This window comes from Heptranchias perlo, chromosome 12 (assembly GCF_035084215.1).
Source record: "Heptranchias perlo isolate sHepPer1 chromosome 12, sHepPer1.hap1, whole genome shotgun sequence".
NCBI classification, from domain to species: Eukaryota; Metazoa; Chordata; class Chondrichthyes; order Hexanchiformes; family Hexanchidae; genus Heptranchias; species Heptranchias perlo.
In genome coordinates, this window is record NC_090336.1 from 39,032,958 (window position 1) to 39,050,397 (window position 17,440).

Sequence of the window (17,440 nt, forward strand, 5' to 3'; positions counted from 1 at the left end):
TTCAAACTTCAATTTTTTTCCCCAAAAATGAAGGTCCCTGTGTGGCGGGGGAGGGGCATATGTCATGCACTTTTTCTGGAAGATGCTGGCACATGTCACCTTACACGTAATTTATTATACAAAGGGTAAATGACAGAGTGGCGATATTGTGAAAAGTAAACCAGGAACATCAGACGATGTGCATCCTCACTCGAGAGGAGTGGGACAGACCAGGAGGAAGGGAGAGAAGAGAGAGTCAGTGGGTTGGATGGTGAGGAAGGGAATGAGAAAGGAAGGAACAGATTGGGAGAGAGGAAGTAAGAAGGAGAGAGAGAGAATAGGAGTAAGGAGTAGGGCGGGCTAAAAGAGGGAATTGAACAGAAAGTAGGAATTAATTTTATATCACAATTGAGAATTCCCTTTAATTTCTTCAGTGAATTTTGGCAGCGTTTACATTTGTTGGCACTGAGTAATATGTGGACTGTGATTTTACTCCCTCTGTCCCCAGTGTGAACTCATCAGTGGCCTGAAATAAAGTGAGAGCCCAACAGCTGTCAGTGTTGGCACACAATCAATCCAAAACAATGTTGGCAGAACACAAAACCATCACGTACAAACTCTCAAAATAACCTCTACACATGTGGTATAAATAATTGTGCAAGCATCTCCTTCACAATCTGCTGTTATGTAAAAGGCAGGTTATCAAAGGACAAATGAAATTTTCCTGTTGAATTAACGATTATGAAACCAGCAAGATATTCAGTGTTGTGGAGCTATAATCTCCACATAATTTGCTTCTTTCACTTGGTTTCTAAATTGTGCCCCATATAGACTGCACAAATCATAAAGTATTACAATTTGTTTTAAAACTGTTTGAGCTCAGTTTCTGAGAGGTTTCTTCCCCCTGCTTGTTTGTTTTGTGTTGCAGGTCAAGTTATACTAACAATTTCTACTATAGAATAGTAACCATTTCTCTAGCAATGGAACTGTTGATTTTTTTTTTCTGATGAGGGGGATTAAATGGGAAGAGTAAAGAAAACATTTTCTGCTCCTCTGGCCAATGTAGCCCTTTCAGTTTCTTCCAAATAGATTCTATGTAAATACACATCTGTTGGAAATGCCATAATTTGATGAGCTGTCAGCTGCTGAGTTTAATAGAGTTTAACTTGATCAAAAAAAAATTCAAACTCCAGTTATCCTTGGGAGAAGTCCATGTATTGTATATTTCTTTACCCCGAAAGGCTGCAGCACACACAATGACTGTTCATTGGTTGTCATTAGTTTCTCAGGCCTATATTGAGTGTGTAAAATGATTACATTGTTTCCTCTTAATTTTTCTAATCCTTGATTAAATATTTTCAGAAATCAATGTAAACAAAGTAATTATTTCAAGTACATCAAAGATTTACAAAATTGACCTGAAACAGGACAAGGAACCTTTTGCTGTATAATGAACTAAATCATTTTGTTTAGTTCTGTTTTTTTTGCCCTATTGCACAAGTTAGTTTCTCCCCCTCTTCAGATGTCTCCAACCGCCATTATGCACCGTCCAATGACGGCAGGGAGCCAACCTATTCCCCATCCTCTCTTTATTCTACTCTCTCTATTCACCAGATTCTATTCACCAGTTGCTGGGAGGTGTTTGAAGGAACTTGTACATTGAAGAAGTGTTTTGGAGGTCAGGCATACAGTACTTCCACCAGCAACAGCATTCTGTAACTTAAAGGAACTGTTTTCCAGTGACCCACAGAGCAGTTCTCTTGAGCTTAGCTATGGAAATTGACTTTCTGTCCTCCATTGGCCTTGATTGCCAGCAGTGGCCCAGTTATTTTTTATTCATTCATGGGATGTGGGTGTCGCTGGGAAGGCCAGTATTTATTGCCATCCCTAATTGCCCTTGAGAAGGTGGTGGTGAGCCGCCTTCTTGAACCGCTGCAGTCCGCATGGTGAAGGTTCTCCCACAGTGCTGTTAGGAAGGGAGTTCCACGATTTTGACACAGCGACGATGAAGGAACGGTGATATGTTTCCAAGTCAGAATGGTGTGTGACTTGGAGGGGAATGTGCAGGTGGTGTTGTTCCCATGCGCCTGTTGCCCTTGTCCTTCTAGGTGGTAGAGGTCGTGGGTTTGTAAGGTGCTGTCGAAGAAGCCTTGGCGAGTTGCTGCAGTGCATCCTGTGGATGGTACACACTGCAGCCACGGTGCACTGGTGGTGGAGGGAGTGAATGTTTAAGGTGGTTGATGTGGTGCCAATCAAGTGGGCTGCTTTGTCCTGATTTGTGCCTTGTAGATGGTGGAAAGGCTTTGGGAAGTCAGGAGGTGAGTCACTCGCAGCAGAATACCCAGCCTCTGACCTGCTCTTGTAGCCACAGTATTTATGTGGCTGGTCCAGTTAAATTTCTGGTCACTCGTGGGGGATTTGGCGATGGTAATGCTGTTGAATGTCAAGAGGAGGTGGTTAGACTCTCTCTTGTTGGAGATGGTTATTGTCTGGCGTGAATGTTACTTGCCACTTGTCAGCCCAAGCCTGGATGTTGTCCAGGTCTTGCTGCATGCGGGCACGGACTGTTTTATTATCTGAGGGGTTGCGAATGGAACTGAACACTGTGCAATCATTAGCGAACATCCCCACTTCTGACCTTATGATGCAGGGAAGGTCATTGATGAAGCAGCTGAAGATGGTTGGGCCTAGGACCACTGCCGTGAAGAACTCCTACAGTGATGTCCTGGGGCTGAGATGATTGGCCTCCAACAACCACTACCATCTTCCTTTGTGTTAGATATGAATCCAGCCACTGGAGAATTTCCCCCTAATTCACATTGACTTCAATTTTACTCAGGCTTCTTGGTGCCAAGGGCAGTCACTCTCACCTCATCTCTGGAATTCAGCTCTTTTGTCCATGTTTGGACCAAGGCTGTAATGAGGTCTGGAGCCGAGTGGTCCTGGCGGAACCCAAACTGAGCATCAGTGAGCAAGTTATTGGTGAGTAAGTGCCGCTTGATAGCACTGTCGACGACACCTTCCATCACTTTGCTGATGATTGAGAGTAGACTGATGGGGCGGTAATTGGCTGGATTGGATTTGTCCTGCTTTTTGTGGACAGGACATACCTGGGCAATTTCCCACATTGTCAGGTAGTGCTGTAGCTGTACTGGAACAGTTAAAGTAAGCAAGGGAGAGTGGTGCACAGAGCTTGCAAGTCTGTATTTTAGTGCTGTTCCCAAGGCTCCTTACTATGAAAATACAAAAATGCCATTGAGTCCAAGGTCAGCTGACTCATCCTTCCAGTGCTTCTGAATTTGCTGCCTCAGCACGACAGACAGACCAAGGTCACCATGTGGGAAATACAAGTATGAACCAGCGTCCTATCACTCTGCGTGACTCTGCCTTACTTTACCAGTATGCTTAAAAATTGGAGGCTAAGAATATACCATTTTTAAATGTATTTATAATCTTAGCACTGGCAATGCCATTATTATACTTTTATCATTTGTTATTAATACATTTTATTGTTACTGTGGTAACTTCAGCACTGTGTGTAAATAGCACTATACTGGAACTAAAAACAACAACACCTTCCTGTTCTGTGGAAAACTCTTGGCTAAATTTTAAATTTGTTTTACTTAAATTTCTTTAAGCCTCTTGACGCCTTAGAGAAAAGGAGTAGTTTTTAAAACTTAATTTGTTAATATAATTCTGTTTCTTTTTAGAACCTAATTATCCCCTCTCCAATACTAAAGCCTAGAAATTACTTTTGTCGATATTAGTGGACGAATATTAATACATTTGCAAGACATTCCTTTACCTGCTGCTTTAATGCCAGTGTTAATCTTTTTATTTGAAATGGTTCACACTGCCACTAAAATAGTGGACAGGAAAATGTTATATAAAAGTGTTACATGTTGGTCCATTAGTATCACCAACAGTAATTTCTATTCCTTAATTTACAGTGTATCATGCATGAACTGCTATCACCAATCTAAAAATCAAAATCAACATTTGAAGCTATGGTGGGGTTGAAAACCAGTTCTATAAATAACCAGCACGAAATACACAGATCGTGGTAGCAAAAGAGGGATAAGATGGAGCCCATAGTCCTATATATGAACTAGTTTCAGACTTTGCCTTATCTGGATTATGTGTCATTATCATTTACTGGAGAAACTAAAATTGTCTGTGTGTTTGAGATAAGCAAAGATGTCTTAAAGAGGCAGTGTCTTAATCATGGAGGGGGAGGACAGCCACATGATGGTTTTGCATCAGTTACATTATTTATAGAACTGTGATGTGTTTTGCCATTATGGCACATTGGTTGGCAAATACAGGTAAAGATTTTGCCAAAACGCTTTCATAAAGATAGGGCCTCTTTAATGGAATGTTCCTCCAATTTAAAATGGTTGTTTTGTATAGCTCCTCAGATCTTCTCTCATCCGTTTTCTTTTTGTGTGTCATTTGATTTTTCAGGTACTTGGTGCTAGAACATGTTTCTGGGGGAGAACTCTTTGATTATCTTGTGAAAAAAGGACGATTGACACCAAAGGAGGCCAGAAAGTTCTTCCGACAAATCATATCTGCATTAGATTTCTGCCATAGTCATTCAATATGGTAAGCTCCAAACATTGCTACCACATTCAATCTGAAAAAATAAATCTGCTTGTGTTTAAATGCAGTGTACAGAATATTTGTTGCCAGACAACAATTCAACAGTTGTTGAGAATGATCACATCAGTCGGAAAAAGGTTCTATGTACATGTGGGCTCTTTACTATTGGGATGCTATTAAAATTTGATGAAAGTAATAATTTGAGAGAAATCTTTTGATACCAGTTGACTTTCATCTGAGTACATTCGTTAACATCAGGAAGGGGATGCATCTTGAGACTTGCATCAAAAATATGATAATTAGTCAAATTCCCTTAGAGATGTTGAATTTGACTTTGGAAAGTTTCCTTTTGTGTAAAAGAGTTTATTGTAACATCTTCAACTAAAATCATATGTATATGATAGGGGCTATAAATTAGCATTTTGCTGGAAAGCTACAGCTAATAATTGATAACGCTGACCATGTAAACAATATTGAAGTATTTTCGCAGTTCTGATTTTAAAACTTTGAACTGTTGTTGATCCCTTCAGCCAGCTGTGATGCATAACATTCAAATCCAACTGGTCCATTTCAATCCCAGTCACTTTCTGTCTCAACACTGCAATGCAGGGTATTGGTGTGGTAACAGTTGAGTACTGAATTACTATGGGCTTCTATTAACTGTTTGGCAACTGTTTTTTAAACCATGGTTTACAATTCAGAAGTTTGAACCAAAGTTTGATTGTGCTTTTTAAATACTAACTTTTTTCAGCCTAGAATGGTATTTTGTAAATAAATAAACTCTAACCACCATTGGGATAATGAAACAATGATAAAGCTGTGGGATAAAGAGGGTTGTAGGTCATGGTGCTGTTGTGATGAAAAGATTTGGTTGAAAGAACAACTGTGTATTTGGAGAATAGCGGCTACCTTGCAATGATTATATGCTGGTATTCCCATTCAATGAATTTATCTGAAGTCCAAAATGAGATTGCAGCTCGAGACCACTCATATATGGCTGTTATTTAGTATGTACTATAGTTTGTTTCGTCATTGTATCATAGTTGGTGTGCCCAATGTTATTAATGTGGAGTGATGGCCACATTAAAAGAGTAATAGTTGTGATGCAATCTTGCAGGTTTATCAAGTGATAATCCATAGCTAATTACCAGAAATAACAGTCAATGTACATTATAAGTTGATACAGTTTGACTGATTCTTGAAGCCAACACATACGGGAAGTAAATGACAAACATCACTTTGAGAATGAGCTGTAAAAGGGACCTATTATTGATAGGATAGTGGAAACCTCAAACTCATCTTCCATTGAGTTGGACCTTCGTATTGGAGAATGCCCAGATTGGTTTAAGTTTTGATTTGAAAATATTCTGGAGAGTAGTATTGATGGAGCACTGTGCTACAAGGGAAGACAAGAAATGTTAGACACAATGATACAAAGAGCAAACATCAGAGACCAGTTGGAACCATTACCAGGAGCAGAGTGAAGAATGTTAAATGCTTCGGTACAGTCATCCGTCACCTTAATGAGCATCAAAAGAACCTGAAAAGAAGAGCTGAATACCTACACATTATTGATTGCCAATCCTTCAAGTAAATATCTCTCTTTTCTACTTTTTATCTTTACATTGAGTTGTCTAGAAAAGATTGTAGAGTTTAGTAGATAGAAGTTTATTTGTAGACCATTGGAGAGAATTCCATATAGAATAGCAGTGAGCTGCAAGACTGAAATCTAGTCAGGGAATACAAGATAGCCTGCATCGTGAGAGTAAACGCGAGCCCTTTGCAAACATCTGAGCCCTGTAAACTCACCACTTTATCTGTTGTTCTATATTCTGCGAACTGTTTACTTTGATTGCGCTTTTATTACTGTAGTCTGTTTCTGAGTGTTGCTCATATTGATGAAAGGCAGCAGCATGCACAATGTTCTTGATACATAAAGCCATATGCAAAAGGGTATTGGTGCCTTATAACTATTATTACTGAATTGAGTTTGCATTTATCATATATTTGGTGGATATAACAACAGACAATTAAGAGATGTCATAAACCAAAAGAGCAAGGTTTAAGCAATCAGTGTCCCGCACAATCTGTTATCATACTTTTGGAAATTGAAAATTCCTGGTAATATCAGCCTTCAAAGATGCTTTAGGTCTTTTGAAGTGATATCAGTAAGTGCATCAAACTTGTAAGGAATTTAATGCTATTAATCATATGACTGGTGAAAGGATATTACCAAGTCTTTTGCAGTGAGCTACCAAATTTAACCTAGTGTATATTCTAGCCCTACTTTTTACATTTTGTAAAATACACCCGAGTCAAAATGGAAATATTGGTAGAAAAAAGGCAAATTGCGGTAAGAATTTAAAGTGAATTCAATATTTCATATAGTTTTGAAAATAGAAGACATTGTAATTTGTAATCTAATTTATGCGGCAGAAAGTTAATGTGAAACTGATTGTGATGCAAATGTATGCAAATATAGGCAAAATTACTTGAGGTTAATTAGGTGGCAGGTTAAACAAGACAGTCTATCAACCATCAAGACAATGTCACTTTGGTATTTTCAACTAAATGAAGAGTTGAAACAATATTAATGTTCTAATAATGTATTCTGTGAAAAACTCTTTGAAGTTTATGTGACATGTAGAAATGATCAATGAGACTTCAACCTTGTTACATTACAATAAACTCACGAGCTAAAGAGATCCTGCTCAGTAGATGAATGGTGTTATGCAGTATTGTTATCCCTTCAGTATAGTTCACTATTGACACTGGCAATTCATGTTTTATATCTTATTTGGATACAACCAGACACGGTTGTCAGCTAATGCGTTAAAATTGAAGCTGAACTTTCTACGGTTATGCTCCATTGGTTTTTTTTTTGCAATCCATCAGCTCAAAGTAAAACTCCATTAAAGGAAAAGAAATAAAAGCTAGTCCAATAGTGCCCTGGGTTAATGCAGTATGTTAGTGGTGGGGATTGCATTGGCTTCCAGTGTGGCTATGGAGTTTCCAATTTCAGCCAGGTGTTTTGGGAGGAGGCACCTTATCTTTTCCCAGGAAACCATCCCTTACTGATCTCATGCATTGTCTATGTAATTCAGATCTCACTTTGTGTCCATTCACTGCGCATTTTGGCGACAGCTCCGAATCTAAGTCCATCCCCTTTTTCAAACCTCTCTGGCCTTTTTCTCCCCTCTCCTCCCCTTCCCCTCACCTGGCTATGCCTCCTATCATCTCTCCCCTTAGGAACTTTACCCCCTAATCTATACTCTAACCCATCCTTCAGCCTTCCTTCTCGTCTGCTGTCATCCTAGTCTTGAATCTTCCTTGAACAAGACCGCGGCTACCCTCTGTGCCTCTCTCGGCATTCTCCAATGGGCCCATTGTGGCACTCATCGCTACCTTCTTAAGAGGAGTAACTCCAACTATCTTAACTTCCTCTTTCACTGACTTGCCTGCCTAGCGCTTCCGTTGGGGGCTAACCTCACCTTATTACTTTCATGTCCTGCTTTCTACACCTACAACCCGCCCTCTGGAGACTGGTGTTGGACTGACAATCACCAACACTCTCTGCGTTTCCCTCTAGAATGTCTGCCCACTTGCAAACAAGACTATTGCCATCTATGACCTTATTGCTGATTGTATTGACACTTTTGCTTTGACTCAAACTTGGCCTTTTGCCCCACCTGGCTATACTTTCCACCACTTGCCCTACCCATAACACGGTGATGACTGTAGCCTTTCTCACCGTCATACTTTGACCTCTCCCTCTATTCCTCCTTTGAGCACCTCACCCTGTTCCAAACCTCTTGTCTCTCCTTTAAAATCATCATTGTCCACCACCCCCACAGCAAGTTTCTCCCTAAGACATCTCTCTCCCTGAGCCTCTGCATCATGACTCTTCATCCTCGTGATTTCAGTTTCCTTGCCCTCTATCTTCCAAATTTACTGCTCTTCTGTCCTCGCTGAGCTTCTCGCTCCGTATAAACTCTCCTACCTATGTTCATAACCACCCCCTCGATCTCGGCAGTTGCCCTGGTACAGCCCAGATCTTCCAATGGACACAAACCTGAGTGTACCTGGCACACAACTGGCTTAGCCATTCATCACCAGATCTGCCATGGCTGCATTAAGCTCTGTTGAGCCTCTGCTAAAACCACCCACTGCTCTAGGGTCATCCTGGAGGCCAAGATAACACCAGGCTCCTTTTCTCTACTATCAACTGCCTCCTTAAACCCCTCCCCCTGCCCCCTCAACCCTCATCTCTAACAGCAAGTGCAAGGAGCTCGTGGATTTCTTCGCCACTAATATAGAGACAATCTGATCAGCTGCTTCTGCCTAACTTACTGATTCGAACTTAAATTTAATTCGGTGGCAGACTGGATAGTCAATTGGGTAAAACCACAGCTTTTTTTTATTTCTGAAATCCAAAATCAAATCCAGCCTTCACTGCAATGAGGATTTATATCTCTGTCCCTGCTGACTGGTCAAGGGTCCAATTTAAGTTTTAATGAGTACAGTGAATACAGGCCTTAGTAGTTACTGCACTATGGAGTTAATAAACTAGATACTTACCATATTGCTGATGCATTCATAAATATTTTATATTATTTCCATAAATAAAATGTTTCAGATCTGATGGAATGAATTACACACGACTACTTTGTTGGAAAATTTTAATTGGATTTAAATCTAAAATTATACTTGGCTAACATCAAATAAAGATGTTAAGGTCGATTTTAACCCTGCCCACCTGGGTCTGAAATTGAGTTTGGAAATGCCTGAGGAGAAGAAAGTAACTCCCAAGAAGACTGCTAAGAAAGCTTTGAATAAAGCGCCAGCAAAGGGCAGCAAGAAGTGGAGAAAGTCGAGGAAGGAGAGTTACTCGACCTACTTCTATAAAGTGATAAAGCAGGTTCACCACGACACCGGCATCTCCTCCAAGGCCATGAGCATCCTATGCGAACGATATTTTCAAGCGCATTTCAGGCGAGGCTTCCCGCCTGGCCTATTACAACAAGCGCCGCACCATCAGCTCCCGGGAGATCCAGACCGCTGTGCGCCTGCTGCTGCCCGGGGGGCTGGCCAAGCACGCTGTGTCGGAAGGGACAAAAACAGTGACCAAGTATACCAGCTCCAAGTAAAACTCCACAATGTGCTGAAATAAACAAACCCTGCCCACCTGGCACAAATTGGGCTGAGAGTTAAAATAGCCATAGCGACTTACCCCCACCGATTGTTTGTGCCGGGTTCAGATGGGAGACTGATGAGGCCTTAGAGTTAAAACCTCCCGAGTCTCACGCAGTGGAGGGGTGACAGTTTGCAATCCGCCTCAGTCCCTGCCGCACGACTCCTAACGGGAATTAAAATCGGTGCTGTTATGTTGTGTATAGTGCATGTGTTGTCAACATGTTATACGGTAGCATATTGCTTTTGAAGGAATGGAGCAAAGAAAATAAAACTCTTCTATAAAAAGTTACAGGACGTGCAGCTTTCTGGTAGAGAAAATGGGTGGTGCATGTTATGCAACCAGACTGCAGACTGCTGTTTTTGGTGTAATAAAATGTATTTATTTCCTTTGCTATGCAGATAGCATCTTCATAGCTCTAAGCGAATTATGTTACAAAGGCTACTTATATCTGTTAGCGATCTTGTACACAGAAGGTTCCCAGTAAAAGGGCATGCTAAAAGTTTGATGGGCTAATACCGCAATTATCTGCTCCCATTGGGAGCTACACTTGCAATGGAGTACAGGTAACAGAGTTGGGGCTACAATAGAAGTGCAGGAGCATGGAAAGTGTCACCTTGTCTGAGTTAGTAGCGCTATCATTTCTGAATTCAAAGGTTGTGGGTTCAAACTGCACTCTCGGATTTGAGTACCTCATCCAAGCTGACGCTTCAGTGTAGCACTGAGGAAGTGTTGCATTGTCAGAGGTTCTTGTTGTTTTTGTATCTTCATAATCATCCTTTGGAGAATAGTGCAAAGTAGTGGAAGGATTCGCAGGCTGATTAACAGTCTGACAGGCTGCGACTTAAACGCTCCTTCCATGGCCATTGGATTGATTGTATATGGGGACATTTTAATTGCTGTGGGTGCATATTAAATGAATGCTTTCCTTTATGCAGATTGTTATAGTCACTGTGACATTCTAGTTAATGCGCAGTTATTATCTAGTTCTGGTATTTTTCAAAGTTCTTTTTATTGATAAACTGAAGGTTAAAATCAAACTTTATTTTTTCTTCCAAAATGGATTGTTTTTGATTTTTTAATTATTTTCTTATTTAAATGAGGAAACCGCCAGACTATAGATTTTTTGGTTGTTTGTAATGCACGTATGTTGTATTGCCTTTTATATTGTTGCAACTTTTATAAATAATAGAAAGTCAAATCTGAAGTCACACAACTTTTTTTTAAAGTTTTCAATTCAAGACCAGGATATTTAGCAGCATGTTCTGGCAATGCTTTATAGCTTAATTTCTGTAGTAAACCAGTATTAAACAGAGTGCTGTTCTTTTCTTACAAGGAAGTTATGCTGAACCTTTACAAAATAGGGTTCGGCCTCAGCTGGAGTATTGTGTCCAATTCTGGGCACCATACTATAGGAAGGATGTCAAGGCCTTGGAGAGGGTGCAGAAGAGATTTACTAGAATGGTACCAGGGATGAGGGACTGGAGAAGTTGGGGTTGCTCTCCTTAGAGCAGAGAAGGTTAAGGGGAGATTCGATAGAGGTGTTCAAAATCATGGAGGGTTTTGATAGGGTAAATAAGGAGAAACTGTTTCCAGTGGCAGAAGGCTCGGTAATTGGCAAAAGAACAGAGGCGACATGAGGGAAAAACATTTTATGCAGTGAGTTGTAATGATCTGGAATGCATTGCCTGAAAGGGTGGTGGAAGCAGATTCAATAGTAACTTTCAAAAGGGAATTTGATAAATACTTGAAGGGGAAAAATTTGCAGGGCTATGGGGAAAGAGCAGGGGAATAGGACTAATTGGAAAGCTCTTTCAAAGAGCTGGCAAAGGCACGATGGCCAAGTGGCCTCCTTCTGTGCTGTATCATTCTATGATCCTATGTGAGGAGGGTTGTAGCAAAGCCATGTTGTTGACCAGGGCGCAAGCAGGAGATTGATGTCTTCTGACTGGATAACATTTGTGCTGAATCTGTTGATATTGTTTAAAAATCATTACCACCAAATACTAATATACTTTAGAAGGTGCATTTATCCTAGAACCATAGAATTGGTGCAAAGGAATTTCACTTCACATCAACCCTACAGTTATACTGTAAATCTGGAGTTAGGGCCCCACTGGAGCGAAACACAATGAGACTCACTGAAGGAGGAAGTCTTGCTCAACTTCAGGGTCAGTTCGGGCCTCAGTACCCAGTTTACAGTTCAGAAGTTCAGCATTAGTGCAAAACGAAAATTGCTTCATACCAACTCTAGGCTTTTAGCATAAATGCACCTTAAAAGCATCATCACCACAAAAATGGCTTATTGAGTAAATGCACTGTGCTGTGGCACTGAGGTGTACAGACCAGGAAAGTCTAAGCTTTGATCCCTGGTCTATGCAATGCTAGCTGATCTCAGTGAAGGTGTTAGTTGGTGACTAAAATTGGCTTTGTACTCATGGACTGTGGAAGAATAAAATCAGCCAGGGCTTCCATTATTATGTTGTGTCTCCAGCTGAAAAAGTGTGAATGTGTGGATGTTGGTATGGATATGATAAGGGTCAGATGTGATGCCTTTCATAATTGAATATCAGATGACACTCATTGTCTAGGGTCATATATGAAGAATGGTCACTTTGGCAAAGTACTGGAGGACCATCAGCACCTGTGGAACTATATGGCACCAAGACCCTTCAGGAGAAGAAAGGATGCAGTGGTAATAAAAATATTCAAAGCAGTAGTCCTTTTAATATCTTAATAGAAAAGGAATATTCACATTAGACAATTGTAATATTCACAATGGTGTATCTGAAACTGGTTATGAAGCCTGAATGGAGACTATAGTGATTAGTTTTGAAGGTGGCACCTTTCATACTCTTTAGACACTCATTATAGCTCTCCTGTTGCTCAGTTGGTAATGGGAGCATGAAAATGAGCTATACCAATCGGAAGTCCCAAGTTCAGTTCTTGATTTATGCTGAGGTGGCTGATCTCAGCTACAATGGTGCTATAATTGTCCTTTGGACCCATTGGCTAGAGTGGAGAAAAGTCAACTAAGGTCCTGTTCCTGATTGCTATCTAGTGAAACCTGCAGGAAAATATGTATGTGTGAGCATTGAGTAAGTTCAGGATGAGATTCAACTGGGATCCCCACTCACCATCCAACAGCCTGCTGAAATTCACTGCCTCACACAAAAAGAATGACCATTTGGTTGAGGTATCAAAGGGTGACCGGCAAGTATGGAAGCATGGTCCAGCACAAGTCGATGCCTTAAGGAGCCAAAAAATAACAGTTACCATAAGCAATTTTCACAGTACAACTTTCTTTCCTTATTTGGACATCTCAGAAGGTGCTCAGTGTTATAGGAAAAACCTGATTCTCCAATGATTCTTGAACCTGGACAACAGTCAAGCCAAGAAAATCACCCTCACAGTAGTTTCATTAATCAAAAGCAATTATTTCATGTTATAATTCATACAAGCATTCATGAAGCAAAATCAAACCATACTTATGACCTTCCTCTACCCATTATACACTTAGTAATTCACAAGGTTATTATTTAATGATTTAACAATTCACACACACATCAGGCAAATCATTAATATATATATAACCTCAAACCAAGGATTTTTCAACAAGGATTGAAGGGTGATTAGCTCTTTGGCATTTGAGGCTCTTTTCTTCTTCCTGTTGTTGGACCTTCCTGCAAGCTCTTCAATTGCAGTGAGAGAGAGATTTCATCACCAAAGTCTTTTTATATTGTTTTGGACCAATGAGATGTAGGGTTGGGAGAAAGTGTCATTTTGTCCAATCGCTCCATTTGTTACTAGGATTATGTCTCTTTGATGTAGTTAAAAGCCACGTGCGGCGACCTCAACCATGGAATGTGAGAGGCCTCTTTATTATCTTTGTTTACAGCCTTTCGTGCAGAGATAGGAATATGTGGCCCCTTCTCTCCACACAGACTAGGCTTTATAACCGTTTCGTCTCAATTACCTTGTGTGGTCTCTTATCAATTAGTTTCAAATTCTTTCCTTATACCATTTGCTTTTATAGTATATCATATGCTGGATGCAACACTCTGATGTTTTAGGAATTCCAGTTCTTTGAACAGATTACCAGATAAGGATGGGAGGCCCATGCCTTCTCACAGCAATCTCCTTTTCTTACATCACCCCCTACTGTGATGAAAAGCTTGTGTTTTAAAAGCCTAACAACCCTTTGAGCTCAATATTATCCATCTGGCCTATTTATTTAATAATCTAGATATTTCTATTCGCACAGTACAATGTCTTTGGTTCCAAAACTCATCCTCTCCAATGTTATCAGCGTCATTGAGGGGGAAAAAACAGGATTTGCGAAAACACAGTTTAAACCTACATTACTGTGTTTGCAGATTTCAAATGTCTTTGTTTAAAAGGGGCACCGTTAACCCTTTCCTTCAAATGTCTTTTGTTCCAGGGGATTTTTAACCCCACAGTGTTTAATTTAGAAATGGCTCTTTCCCCTTCTTGCAGTGTTATTGAAGATCATGAGCTGATCTGCAAACATTCCTTTGGCAAATGCACTGCCAAAGCACTAAAAACAGGAACCTAAACTAACCAATTAAGGCAGTCTATTTAATCGCATATTGAGCAATCAGTTTCAGACAGCGATCATGCAGGGCTTCAGCAATCTCAATGCTGTGAAGTGGTCTGTTCTCACACAGATTTGCAACTATGCCAAGGGAGCGCCCAGTGGCAAGGGAATGACGGGAACTGACACGGTTGATGGAAATGTCTTTTAGGCAATGTCACATCTGTATGTCCATGCCCCCCTACTCAAATAACTACAGATGCATCAGTGAGCATTAATTACCATAGTGGCTACATTTGCATAAGTGCAGGGCATAATTGACTGCATTCATGTGGCCTTATATGGCCCTATCTTCCCCCCCCCCCCCCCACCTTAGAAGGGGCACTTATGAAGTAGAAGAGCAATGAGAAATGCTGGGCAAACATACTGAACACACCTGCACCATACACTGTAATGTTCAATAAAAGTTGGATCGAATGAGTCTCTAATGAGTTCTAACAGTTCTATTGGTGTGAGACACCTGAAGGCCATTGTGGAGAAATGATGTAGCATTCACGTGTCTGAATGTAAGGCTGGATCTAATGGAGGGAAGGTGTCATTTGGCAAGGACATTGAGTACATGTGTCGATAACCTTTGTGTTTTGGAAAAATAAGGAACTTAAGTAAAGGTTTGATCTGTTAGAAGTCCCTAATAATGCTTAATAACATTATTAACATTTGTAGGGCAAAGTTGTGTCAGACACAGGAGGCCACAATAATCTTGGAGGCCTTAGCTGGGCTATACTGTGGCACTCCCCCCATCTGTCCAAGCATAAGAATTGCTGCTTGAGGATGTCAAAATTGTGCTCCACTCAGATCCTAGTGGAAGCATGGGTTGCATTTTACCTTCCCCCAAGTCTTGTCCTTGGTAGCACAGCAGTGTTACAAGCTATGGATGCAGTGCATATCCTTGATCTCTCCAACAGCCACTCCTGCTGTCTTCTTGGCCCTTCAAATAATGCTGTCACATTGACGGCTGCAGGATGACGGAATCATGGGAGCAACCAAAGTAGTGGGCATTGACAAGCATATGTTCCAATGTTCCAATAGTCACAGACCAGCTGTAATTTCATGGACTGGTAGCCTTTTCCATATATGAATGCAGTAGCATTGGGGGCAGGGGAACATAAGGCCACATGAGTGCAGTCAATTATGCACTGCGCTTATGGAAATCCTGCCACATACTAAAGTGGAGGGCTCAATCTTGTTGCTCTTTGCTTTCAAAAGGAAAATTTGATGAAATCAATGGGCCCTGGCAAAGAAGAGTTAATTTTCTAATTTCATGCTCCTGGTAGGGAGCCCCATCTTCCAAGAGCACGTATCAGAAATTCTGGCTTGTGCTTTACTCTGTTTTTCCACCATTATTTTTAAACAGTCTGAAAATTGTCCACAGTATGCACTAGAATTCCTAATATTACTACAGTAGTATTACTCGGAAGCTCTTGGAAAATTACCCCTACGATTTGTCAGTGACATGCCAAGTGTGTACTAAAGGTTGGGAGATGTAGCCAGAATTTCTATAGTTGCTTTGAATGAACCTGAAACACAAAATTCAATGTAGCTTTAACCTTTACAGTCACTGACAGAGCCGTTCCTGCCCTGGAACCGGTTGGCAAATCTGGCTGCAAGAGTGTACGTAGTTCTGTTATGGTTTAGAAATATTAGTCTGCATGGTGCAGGTGTCTTTGGAAAGGTCTAGAGACAGAAACCTGGCTGTGTGTACACAAATGACAGCATAAGGCCATGTCCTAATGGAGTGCCTAAGATGCAAACACACATAGAATGTCTGGCAAGGCTCCTCTGATCCTACTAATCCTTCTCCAAACACAAATCAATACATTAACAGCTTTGGCTGTACAAATAGGTATTGATAACTGATAGAATATGGCTTTAAGAAGCTGTCAAAAATGTTCCAAGAAGTTTCCTGAACTTACTTTGTCCAACAAGACCAATATAACACAAAAAGAGTGAGAAAACATTTAACAACAATGACTCAACTGAAGGGGACAGGTCTCCCTTGCAGGGACTATTTTCTATGGGCATGTAGTTTATTGGGCACATGTGTAGTTTATTCAGGCATAGGCATTATTATGGGGAATCCACCCCCCCCCCCCCAATTGCCATTGGAATCAGGTCTTAAATGAGCATGGTCCACAGTGCACATGCAGGTACCAAGTGCGCAGGGTCACATTAGTTTGCTTCAAGCTTAGAGTAGGCCTCAGGCTCACCCCTCGTACAAAATGGTAGGGCTCTGGTATGCGCAAGGCAGTATCACTACAGGCGCCTCAGATTGCATTACCAGCCCCATTATGTCGGAAAGATCCCTAAACAAATAAATACTCAGTGTATATAGAACCTAAGAATAGCTCTAATAAACAGGATTGCTTAAACAAGGAGGTGTTCAGATGTTTGAATCTTTCTCCAATGTTTGTCCTATAATTTGACGTACATATTTTTATTCTGTGAGGAGCAGATGAATTTTGCTGTGCAAAGGAAGGATTTCTTACAAAAGGACTCGACACATTCTTATCTTGCTGGGAAAAAGTCATTTAACTGAACTCATGCAGTAACTACTCTTTGCCTTGTATTCAGGGATAGGACTATTGTCATGCATCTTGAAGAGAAATCCCAAGCTAATCCAAAAATCTGGAAGTGAGAAGTATATACATGATGAGTTTATAATAATCTGAATAAGAGTTGACATGGAGTTAAGTGCCAGCATTGTCATGGTCTGCTGGAACTACTTGTCAAAATTTGTATGTGAAATCTTTCCTGGCCAAAAAAGTGCAGCATATTATCCATATTGGTTCATTGATTTAGACCATATGTCCTTATGCAACAGTGACACACAAATGCAAATAGGTATGAAAATTAGGGAAGAAATGCTGGTTTACGCTGGTTGTTTTTTACGAGTACAAAATATCCCCTTGTAATCATGACTGACACGAGGGACTTATGAAGGTCTTTCCCAGAATAGCCATCATTGCATGTCACTCAACACCTACAGATACTCATGCATTGCCCATTGTTCATGTCAGTTTTAAAATCTCATTGGAATGCTTTGCAGAGCACGG

General features: G+C 40.6%; 1 protein-coding gene across 6 annotated transcripts in view; it reads left to right on the forward strand.

Annotated features, from left to right (window-relative positions):
• LOC137327980 (serine/threonine-protein kinase BRSK2) overlaps window positions 1-17,440 on the forward strand; it is a 734,949-nt gene that overhangs the window by 428,835 nt on the left and 288,674 nt on the right. For all 6 annotated transcript variants that reach the window (XM_067994008.1, XM_067994005.1, XM_067994009.1 and 3 more), the window contains exon 4: window positions 4,444-4,584. In XM_067994008.1, the coding sequence (XP_067850109.1) occupies window positions 4,444-4,584 (141 nt within the window). The remainder of the gene's footprint in view (window positions 1-4,443; window positions 4,585-17,440) is intronic.